The sequence below is a fragment of the Protopterus annectens genome, chromosome 4.part1 (assembly GCF_019279795.1).
Source record: "Protopterus annectens isolate FY-2018-M chromosome 4.part1, PAN1.0, whole genome shotgun sequence".
Classification (NCBI taxonomy): Eukaryota; Metazoa; Chordata; order Ceratodontiformes; family Protopteridae; genus Protopterus; species Protopterus annectens.
The window spans coordinates 797630853-797643458 of NC_056734.1; the positions used below are offsets into that span (position 1 = coordinate 797630853).

A 12606-nucleotide genomic window follows, 5' to 3' on the forward strand; every position below is an offset into this window, starting at 1 on the left:
TCAGGTCTGTTGAAGCCCTACCTTAGTGCAAGTGAGTGACCATTGCTATCCTCAGTTCCTCTGGCATAAACCTTGTTTTGATGTTAACATTGAATAGCTTCTGTAGGGAGTCTGGCAAGTCATATCTCAGGTTAACCAATAGGCAGTCTAGTATGTTATCTTGCACCTTAAAAACTGTGGTCCTGGCCTTAGCGGCTTAACGACTTGTATTTGTGAGGTTTGAGTGGTGTCTAGATACAAATATTTGTTTTGAGAGTATTGGCAGGGGGGTGCAATTAGGCCTGAATTTATCTACTAGTAGATTTACAATGTCCTGCGGTTTCAAATATGTGACATAGTTTACTATTAGCTCAGCACAGCTTGACTCCAGGTCTTGCTACCCTCTCTCAAGCATCATTCAGAAAATACTTTTACACTGGTACAGGACTGCACAGCACTTTAATACAGCCCTCACCACATCATCTTCTCAGCATACACTGATGATGCCATTCTCTATAAAGTGCACTCTGATAATGCTAAAGTTAGATGTGTGCTGTGGTGCTAGCATAAAGTACTGTGTTCTATAACTGGTTAGGTTGGGGTTCTAATCTCACAGCAGTCAAGTTTAACATGTGTTTGTGGGATGTTATCACTCTGGAAACAATTTTACATCAGGATGTGTGTCCATGTCTCTTTCACACAATCCTCCAACATCATCTTCTTAGCATACACTGATGCTGTCATCCTCTATAAAGTGCACTTTGATACTATTAAAACCAGACTTGTACTGTAGTGCTAGCATTAAAAAAATCTGTTCTATAATTTGTATAACCTGATAGGTAGGGGTTCTAATCTCACAGCAGTCAACTTGTCTATATGTTCCTTCAACTATCAGTCTGGAGACAATGGATATGAGTCAATATCACTGTCATACAATCCCTCTAACATCTTGATCACAGTATACACTGATGATGTCATCCTCTATAAAGTGTACTCTGACGGTATTCAATTCAGACATCTATGCTGGTGCTAGCATAAAAAATGTGTTCTCTAGCTTGTGTAACTAGATAGGTAGGGGGGTTCTTATATCATAGTAGTCAGTTTCATTGTGTGTGTCTGTTCATTCAGCTATATGTTTGAAGACAATTTTACATCCTGATGTATGTCCACATCTATATCACACACTCCTCTAAAACATATTGTTCTCAGCAGATGTCATCCCTTAAAAAGTGCTCTTTGGCACTGTTAAAGTCAGACATCTGTGGTGGTGCTAGTCTTACATTGTATGGAATCCAGCTTGTATACCTACACAGGTGCGGCATTTGAATTTGACCTCAATTGCCTTGTGGTTGGTGGTGTATTAGGGTTATTGTATGATGTTTTCAATCTCTCTTTATTTGACTCCCATTCAGAAGAATATTTTATGTAGCCACATGAATCCAATGTCCTATGTTACCTCTTTCTACATAACTTTCTTGTTGCGGAACACTGAAGTTGTCATCATCTCAAAGATGCATACACACATTGTGAGGCAGAGCACCTTCATTATCCATTACAAGCCATCCCCAGACCACTTGATGTGTGATTGCTAATTCTGTCATAGGGTGGTGCACATGTCACATATTAACAGAGGCAGTATGTAAAAAATCAAAGACATACACACATACCCTACTATCTTCCATCATATTGGATATAGCCATTTTTTTAAATGGTATAATAATGGTTGGGATTTTATGTGCTTTTGACCATTAGCCTAGTAATGTCTTATGACTGTCTGAAGATTGCTCATATCAGTGTTGTTGTAATCCACACGTGCTATGTTGAGGTGTGGATGTACTGTAACCCTACAACAGTATATTCCACTCTGTGATGTAAGCTATTGTATTGATGGCCACTGCTGCCATTTGATTACATGTTCATTCCATATCAGCTGTAGTAATATGCCTCCTGAAGACTGTTGACATGAGATGATGCTATGTATATTGTTGCATTACTAAGACATGTATTCCTGTAGTGGAGTATATCAACATTCTACACAGCTGTCATTCAACCATCACAGTGACAACTGCAGTATGGCACAGGTGTGCATGTGTATACATAGCATCTGGAAGTGTTATCTGACATATAGCAATAGTACGTCAGACTGATTACACGGGCACATACACCTGGGTTCATCCACATGTTGTAATGTTGTTTTATACACAAACATATAACATGTTCAGATTCACTTGCAACCTTGGGGAATTCATTTTATGTACAATTGTGTTACTGTTCACAAGGATTATTCAGGTGTTCCACAGCATCACTGTGGGACTGTCAACATTTGTGTCATTAAATGTTCTGCATAAACCGCATCCACTTCAGTTGTAATGTGTCTATATATGGTGTCAGGGCCCTCACCCACACATTTCCACTAATAAACATACAGCCATATGATGTACAACTGATGTAATGATGACATGAGACAGGTTGGCTGTACAACAGTGTTAACAGTTCCACTGTGTTTCATGTGAGTCATACCAAAGGTTGTATTTGGAGGCGATGTTACAAACCATTTTGTAACCATGTCTGAAAACTTAAGGGGAATGTTCAGCTATGCGCAAAGCTGGTTGTGTATGGCATCACCCATACTCAACCAGAAGAAATAGACAACCTTCTACTGGAAAGATTTGGATCAAACTTCAAACACTCTGTCCCTACTAGTCATCACCCAAAGCATACCTGCTACCATTCCTCAGTGTATTATCTCAAAAGATCAGGTCATCTTTGCCCTTTGTATGGGTAAAATATGGCATTGATGGGCACTAAGAACAAAACAGGCTGGCTTTGACATAACTTCAAACCTGGCCAACCACACCTACTTAGATCCTTATTTAACCACAGCCTTCAGATAGGCTATGTTCTGGCAAAATGGTGGATAGCAGAAGTCATTCCTCTGCATAAGGGGACTGGGCCATCAACATACACAGGGAATTATAGACAAATAAGCATGAATAACCTCATCTAAAAGGCCATGGAAATATTCATCATGGACCTTATAAACAAGAACATAGTTAATCTCCTGACTCTGGTACCAACCTCGTTCGGATTAGTTAAGTATAGATCATGTCTGTTAAATGTGATTGACTTCTTTGAGAAAGCCACCAAGACCATGGATGAAGGAAAGACTGTGCATCCTGCTTAACTTGACCTGGAAAAGACATTTGATGCAATTCCCCACTCAGGTATTATAGAGAAACTTTGTCAACTGAGCATAAACCCCTATGTCACCAGGTTGGTAGCCAAATGGCTCACTGGCAGGACGCATACAGTGAAACTGGATGAATTCACTGCTAGCAAGAGGCCAGTCATTATGGCCATACCACAATGTTCTTTACTAGGCTCTTTCCAGCTCAGTATTTGTTTCTCACAAGCCAATGCAAATGTAGACAATCTTTGGCTGACCAGGTTTATGGATGACTGCAAACTGGGGGCAATCAGTGAATACATGAATGATATGGATATACTGCAGGTACGATCAATGTACACAAATGATCATTGCCATAGCCATTGAGAGAAACTAAATGCAAAAACTGTAATAACTATTCCATTTTGTAAAGCAAATACCCAACTTAATTACAATATAGATAGCAACCCCCCCCCCCCCCAAAGAGTAGACCCAGTGATTTGTGATCTGGATACTCAGGTTGATACTAATCTGAATTTCAACTACCCTCTGTCCACAGTGGTGAGAAAGTCCTTTAATGTGGCACAACTCATTAAGTAAGGGTATGGCATACATATCAAAGGATATTATAATGCCATTATTCTTGGCCCTCATCACACAAATAATTGAACATAATGCACCCTTTGGCATGTACCTCACCAGACATCTGCAATAGCTGGAGCAAACCCAGAGTTTTCTCTCCTGGAAGATACGGGTTATAGAAAAAGTTTGTACATGTATTCTGTCTCATACAGACTACTAAGCGGCAATCTGTGTCTGGCCTACAGGACAGGTGTACAATCCAGCCCTCATGGAAATGTTACACATTCATTAATCAAACTGCATGAGGGTCACTCATTCCAAGGATCTTAACCTAGCCTCTAACATTAGTAAATCATGTTGGAGAGATAGATACAACTCTCAGAGACAACACCTTCCCTGGAGCAAGCTTCCCATTCATGTAAAGCAAAGCCCTTCACTGACCCTCCCCATGCATGACCTAGATCAATGGATGTGTAATTGTAAATTTGCTCTTGGTTTGGTATCCATGACTGTCATGGACAGACATAGTTGATATTACATACCATAGCATGCATTCATACCTCTGTGAGGTTCATTCACCTAGCTACTGAAGATTGTTACTCTGTTGGGCCATTAGCCTAGTAATCGCCTATGAATATATAAACCTATGAAGTGTGACTGTAGCATATGTACAGCTATATTGTGACTGTACTGCATCATAGAAGTAACACTACATCGCATCAGTATTGCCATTTGATAGTTTGCATGAACACATATGGATGTATGCCAGGATTTAAAGGCAGTACAACATTTTGAATTGCAATGTCTGTGGGACAGTCATCATGTGTCCCATGCCTTGAATTTTGACATGTGCTTATAATGGGAGCTCCATGCATTGTTTGGTATGTGTACAATATTACAGCAACAGCTTCCTCAGTCATTGACACTTGACTTTGCACTGCTGTATTTTCTGTGCACATGGGCATAATTGATGCATCACCATCATTTTCACATACTGCTTTACCATTCATTATAATGGATCACTTCTTAATTCCCACATCAATTGTTGATCCTTCAGATAATATCCATTGGTATTTCTTGTGTCAGATGCATGCAATACACAGCTGTGTTTAAGGAATCCACTCATAATAGTGTGACGTTTGTATGTGTTATACCTATGTCAGCAAGGGATGCTTTGGTCAAGTGTATCACATTTGGCACACTGAGCTCACACACATGTGGTAGGTCATACAGAACTATTCTTTGGGATGCATACCCATTAGGATTTGACAGTGGAGACTTCCCTTCAAGGTGTTCTACTAGATGCTTGTGTGATACATCTGTCTTTGTTGCAGCCAGAAAGCTCATCCCGTTGGCAACATTGATGGCATGTGTTTGATTCATGCATGTAGTGATTGTGGCTTATGTGTCAGGAAAACATATCAACTGACCCTGATTGACCCTAATTTCAACTCCACTTTTAACACTCTCCCTCTTAAACCATCCATAAATTGGTCATTTTTAGGGAAGGAGTGGTGAATAGTGTTGGTGCAGTGGTAGAGTTGTCGCCTCACAGTAAGACGTTGTCCTGTTCGATTCTCAGTTAAAGCATCTTCTGTGTGGAGACATGCATGAATGGGTGTACCTTCATTGAAGGTTGTGCATCAGGGCTGGCAACTCGGTACGTAAAAATCTACTGCCAATCATTAGCGGACCGGAGTTCCGCTATGGTGACCCCTAACCGGGAAAAGCCGAAAGATACAACAACAACAACAACAACAACAAGTGAGGAATCTCACTTACATAATACTGGCAATCATTACAGTTGTAGACGTCTGTTCCTGAAGAACATGTATGATAAGTCACACTCAACACATTCTGTCAATGCTGCAGATTAATCGTGGTAATACTGTAAAAGTGTGCATGATTGGGCCTGTTTTTCTCTCTACATTTGTCCAGGAGTCTGTTGCTATTGGTTGAGAGCTGTGGGGACTTGTCAGTCATATTCAAGTAAGTCATTTTTCAGATCTTCAGCATATGCATATACGCCTAATTTATATAACATCCTTGCTAAATGTCACCTCCAGTGAGTATGCTAGTGATGTTTATATCACAACCCTTCACCTCCATTGGCATGTTACCTTGTGTGACCATCACATATAGGTTCATAGGTTAGTACTAAGCTAACTGCCCTTGCGAGCCATTTTAAGCCTAGCCAATTATCCCTTCTGAGACTCAAACCCTGCACCTTGTGTTTGTAAGGCAAACACCTTAACCATTAGGCCACCCTCCCAACCCCCTATATATACTGTAATGTGTGTTTATATCATAATATAGTTGCTCAGGAGGTACAGTACGTACTCTGCATATGTGCTTAATGTTATGTTACTTACTTGCTGGAAGTGTACCTACATTGACATATCCTACTTTGGGGACACTGACATATTTACCACGCCTTCTTACTCTTTATTCATTCCTATCATACATGTCTCTGCCCATTTTCATCAGTTCACTTACCTTGCCACATGCACGTTTCCTTGTATTTGCCCTTCTCATTTAACCTACCTCCCTTCATTCGTTTATTTTATTTTTTTTTGTATTGTATATTACACTGAGTACACTTTTCTTTACTGAGTTGTTATTGATTGTATTGCAATATTTTTATGCCTGGTAGTCATTGTGGCTGTCCACACAATCTTGACAAGCAAATTTGGTTGTAAACAAACTTGAATGCATCCTCTTTCTGTGCTCATTCTGCTCTGTGTGGTTTCCAGGCCCAGAAAACTGCTGCTGGTGACAAAAACTTGCTTGTATTTGTGTGAGATGAGCAGCATGAAAATGGATTAGTACTGCTGCTCATCTCGCTAACACGTAAACTTGTGTAGGCTTCGAGCAACGCGTACAAGGAGTTAAATTACCAGGTCTAATGCCATACTCTGTTTTCCCACCCTATTTAATCTGTTGCATAAACAATGTTATAACCATTTCATATGTGTTCAAAATATGATGTGAAAGTAATTTTTTTCACTATCCTACTTGAATTAAACGACACAATAAGCCATGCTACAATGGTTGCATATATCCTGTGAACATATTATGGATCTGCAAGCACCAGCTAAATTATTGTGCCAAACTGTCCTTGAATTAAAAATGTTGTGGTACTGCAAACACAAATAAAAGTAGTGAACAATTCACAGATGTTACAATCACTAATTAAGTACTATTACATTTAAAATACTCCAAAATAATAGGATGAGTAAAGCTGGTACTGCTAAAATGATAACCTTTCAAGTACTTTACTCTAATTTGAGATAAAGACTATTGCTGAGCTATTTGTCGTTATACTTCTGACAAGTTGCGTGTGTAGCTTTGCTACTGCAGCCCTAGAGTTTCTACAGGGAGTTCAGTTGATGTGGATTTGTTTTCTTTCTTTCTGTTCCTGACAGAAGGATCTTACAGCTGTCCTAGTGGTTCTTTAGTTCCACTTGGCCCCTTCAAAATTACTACTGAAATGCTTGTAACCTGTGTCAGCCTTTTTACTCTAGTATTTGAGCTGAAGGAGTGTTTCTATGCTGTTTTATTTAATTTTTCCCATGTTAGACATACAGCTTTGGAATCTCTCGACAGTTAGGTTAACCTTATTACAGATACTAATGAATTATTGCCTTTCATTTCCTGTCAGGTAAAGGCTCCCCGCTGAACTAGTGCTTGCTAGTTCTACGCTGCCCCTTCAAAATTAAGTGCTTGTGCCCTGTGTTAACCATTTATTCTAATATTTGAGTATAAGGAGTGTTGCTCTGTTGTTTGAGTTAATTTCTGTGACACGTTAGGTGAACAGTTTTGGTATTGTAACTATAGAATTCCATTCCACGTTCACTGTACATCAGCATAAGTTAATTAAACTGTGAGAAAGTTTCTTGGAGTCTATTGCTAAGTGTCAGCCTGCTTTATAGATGGGCCTTACACCAGCATAGGTCACATACACTGAGAACACATCTTTTGGAGTCTGGAGTTCAGTGTTAGCCTGCTTTATAGATGGGCCTTACACCAGAATAGATCTCTTACACTGAGAACAAGCCCTTTGGAATTTGGACAAGCTTACACCATAGAAAGTCACTTACACTGAGAGTAAATGTTTTAGAATCTGGCCATTTTCTTTACATTAAAGAGTACATATAATTAACAAACTATTAGATATTTGCATTTTGACTATGAATGGGATAAAATAACTGTTTAGAACAGCTAAATATACATTTTTTATACTGAACTATTTGCATAGTTGTATTTTTTTTCTGTTATACCTATACTTAATGCCACAGTTTCAATTTTTAACAACAGTCTTATGAATATTTAATTAGAAAGAGATAGCCTTTCCAAAGGATCTGTGTAAAGTAATTGAAAGATAAATAATTTTTTTTTTATGATTTTCAACTAAAAATGTCTCTTTCATTGCAGAATGGGAAATCGCATTACAGTCCTTTATAATGGCACACTGATTATTGAATCTGTTACAGAAAAAGATGCAGGAGAGTATCTGTGTGTTGCGAGGAACAATATAGGTGATGACCTTCTCTTGATGAAAGTCAGAGTTACAACGAAACCAGCAAAAATTGAGCACAAACACTATCTTAAAAAGCAAGTGCCATATGGAAAAGATTTCCAAGTTGACTGCAAAGCTACAGGTTCTCCTCAACCTGATATCTCATGGAGCCTGCCAGATGGAACACTGATCAACAACATAATGCAAGCTGATGATAGTGGCAGACGTTTTAGGAGGTATGTCCTCTTTGATAATGGCACTCTTTATTTAAATAAAGTAGAAATAGCTGAAGAAGGAGATTATACTTGTTATGCCCAAAATACAGTAGGCAAAGATGAGATGAAGGTACACATCTCAGTAGTTTCTGTGAAACCCTACATAAAAGAAAGGCATAAGACAAATGTAAGAGTGAAGGCTGGAGATATGGCAGTTTTTCACTGTGAATCAAATGGTGAGCCCAAACCCAAAATATTCTGGCTTCTACCTTCAAGAGATATTATTTCATCATCGATCGATAGGTACCTGTTGCATGTAAACGGCTCATTATCGATCAGTAATGTGAAGCTATCTGATTCAGGTGAATATTTCTGCATAGCTCGAAATGCTGCTGGTGATGACACCAAACCTTATGTGTTTGAAGTTATTTCCAATCCTCCCATAATAAATGGCTTATATATCAACAAAACCGTAATAAAGGACACAGCTGTTAAACACTCGAGAAAGCAGATTGACTGTAAAGCTGAAAGCAATCCTCCTCCACAAACAATGTGGATCATGCCTGATAACATATTTTTGAGAGCACCATATTATGGGAGTAGAATTGTGGTACACCTTAATGGCACTTTAGAAATTCGTAATGTAAGACCATCTGATACAGGTGAATTTATATGTGTGGCACGGAATGATGGCGGGGAAACTGTAATGGTAGTCCAACTAGAGGTAATAGATATGCTAAGAAGACCACTGTTCAAAAATCCATTCAATGAAAAAGTAATAACAAGAGCTGGAAAGACAACTATTTTAAACTGTTCTGCAGATGGATATCCCCCTCCTGAAATAGTGTGGCTTTTACCAAATGGAACACGATTCATTAATGGACAAAAACTGTCTCAATATTTTATAGGAAGCAATGGTACCTTCATAATTTATAATCCTACAAAGCATGATGCAGGAAAGTACCGCTGTGCTGCAAGGAATCAAGTGGGCTACATTGAAAAGCTGATTATTTTGGAAGTTGGGCAGCAGCCAGTTATCTACACACATCCAAAAGGTTTGATTAAAAGCATTAGTGGGGATGCCCTACTGCTTCATTGCCTTGCAAGTGGAATTCCAAAGCCTAAAATTGCTTGGACCCTTCCAAATGGCTATACTTTGGACAGGCCTCAAATTAACAGAAAGTATATGTTACTTGAAAATGGCACTTTAGTTGTTCGAGAAACAAATGTACATGACAGAGGAAATTACATTTGCAAAGCCCAAAATGAGGCTGGAGATTCTATAATAACAGTACCAGTAATCGTAATAGGTTACCCCCCTCGCATTACCAATGTACCACCGCCTGCAGTTCACACCATCGCAGGAGCAATAGTCCAGCTTAATTGCATTGCTGTTGGAATACCTAAACCAGAAATTATATGGGAACTACCAAACCATTCTGTCATTTCAACTGTACGAGCAAGCAGATCCATAGGAAATGAATTAATACATCCACAAGGGACCTTAGTTATACCAAATCCAAAACCTTCTGATTCTGGTACTTACAGATGCATTGCAAAAAATCATCTAGGTAGTGACATTCGAGCATCATATCTCCAGGTTATTTCAAGCAGAAGGACACTGTGAGAGCTGTTCATCAAAATCTCTTATCAGTGAACCATTTTCACTTTTGAAACACGCATATACAGATACTTAAATTAATAATCTGTTGGTTTTATATCATTTTAAATCACAATATGCTGAAAATAATATGTTCTAAGAACTGTAACATGGCAGAAATACTGTGACAGTATTTCTTAAGGTTATATCCTGAACAGAATAAACTTTTTCAAATGACATCTGCATTCGAATCAATTTTGCATCTGTAGGACATATTTGGAAAATCACTCCTTGGTACCATTCTATAGATAAAGACATTTTTCCTGCCTGAATAGTCATACCCTTATAATATGTGATGACTCTGTGTTAAAGTTTATAATAAAGTCTATTTTTATATGCTTACTTTTAATAGAAAGTAATAAAAACATGCAGACATAATTTAGTTTTGTTGACAATAACAATGCCACATTCAAATGTAATTGCATACTTTTATTTGGAAATACATTTGATGATTAAATATTTGTCCAATAAATGCATTGTATATTTGTACAAATAAGTAATATGAAAATAGATTATAATGAAAGTGTCATGTCTTAAGCTTAACACAATGTAGGAAAACATGTTTTATGGAGACTGATGATTGCACCATTTGATGTAATAAGTATGGCTACAGGGCAAAACGTTTGAAATACTATGTATAGGTGAGTTATCCTATTCTTTTACACTGGAATCATCACCTCTGATAATATCTCAATATCCATCAGTAACACTGTGATGGTGTGATCAGACATATTTAATATAATTATAAAAGTAAGTGATTTTTATATTAATACGGACGTCAGAGCTTGAGAACAATAGATCATCTTCCTTTTTGTAATATTATAATAAACTAATTATCTAGATCCTTTAGGATAAGACTGTTTTAATATATGTAACTATCAAAGAGGATTTGCTGATCCAATATGATAAAATAGTATGTTGTTTAATAAGAAGGCAGGAATTGTGATCTCGGTATACTAATGTTCAACTGAAGATATTACTCAGTAATGTGTACTATACATATTTCTCAGTATGCTGTTATATTAATGTAAATTAGTCATGGTATTACACTGGAGATGGAATAAGAATGCTTGCATAAAAGAATTATACACAAAAGCTTGCTTCTGCAAACAGGGTGGGTACCTGCTTATAATATACATGCTATGAAGAATCGTCCTAAGCAATTTGTAGAAAAGTTTTTTATTGTTGTTCTTCACAGCAACACACTTTAGTCTAAGATACTTAAAATATTTCAAATTAACATTTGTCATGTTTTATTTCCTGAAAATTAGTATCACATTATATTCTGCAACACCTTATACCAAGGACACAATGCATTTGTATTATTTATTTGTACATCCTTTTTCCCCTTCCCATTTTGATAACAGGCTGTCCCAGTTTTATTTTATTTTTGTTTTATTTATTTGTTATGTACACACATTCTTCTAAGAGCAGCAGGCTGAGAATACTGGTCTAGCACAGGTTTAGGCAAATGTAGACCAAAAGAATCAAACCTAGACTTCACAATGAAGCTTAACAGCTCACTGACTTAATCCCTTGCATTAAACTACCAACCCACTTCCCTCATAGCAGTTGACTTTACTCCCAGTAGTTTTGTAAAAAATATAAAGCTATCCCTGTTTACCTCTGCCACCCTTGATGAGGGTAAGCTTTTATTATCCCATGCTTGATTACTGCATCAATATGCCAATGGAAAAAAGGATTTGGTAGAGATTCCTCCATGTCTGATCAAGATTCAACTAAATGAAGTTTCAATTGGATTAAAGAAATAATCTGAATCTTCAAACCTGAAAACACATTAAAAGCATGTTTATAAGGTTAAGGTTATAAGGGCACATTCAATCAAGTGAAAAGAAACTCTGACAAAATGCCTACTACACCAGCATCAGTTTGAACTGTACAAAGGGTCTGCATTTTTTTGCAATTTATTTTAGTGAACTGAGTTTGTATCTGCCACTTTGTAACCACTGTAAGATGACATGCAGGCAGCAAACTTTCCTTTCAAGAAATATTTGCAGTGTTTTGTGGACCTGTGACCAGTTTTCCATTCCACGGCGCTTCACTTTGCGTTCTGTTAAACAAGCTAGCTAGATCATGTGTAGAAAGCTGTGACATCAATGTGCCTGAACAAAATGTAATTCCCTTACCTTCGAATACAATGCCGCTGACCTAGTCTCCTTGCATCAGTCATACTTAATTTTTCGTCAGAATGGAATTTTTACTTTCATGAAATGTAGTTTTCAGTGCTGCTTAGTAATGAGAATATAATAAAGAGGCAGAGTCTGCCCAGGTAATTTTGTTCCATATTATTGTTAAGTGGTCATATTGACATATAGTTATACAAACAATGTTGGATGAACTTAAATTAGTTACTGGAATGTATTTTAATTTGCAGTGGCATAACCACCATGACATTTATATGTGCTTAATGACTGGTTCTTATTTGATTGCTTATAGTTACAGATTTTGGAAAGAAGATAACTGA

The 12606-nt window shown here is 37.6% G+C and overlaps 1 protein-coding gene across 1 annotated transcript in view; it reads left to right on the forward strand.

Moving 5' to 3' along the window:
* Positions 1-12379, forward strand: part of IGSF10 (immunoglobulin superfamily member 10) — a 453826-nt gene extending 441447 nt beyond the window's left edge. Inside the window, exon 7 of the mRNA XM_044070544.1 lies at positions 8162-12379. Coding sequence (XP_043926479.1) covers positions 8162-10088 — 1927 coding nt within the window. The 3' untranslated portion in view covers positions 10089-12379. The remainder of the gene's footprint in view (positions 1-8161) is intronic.
* Positions 12380-12606: the final 227 nt, after the last annotated feature.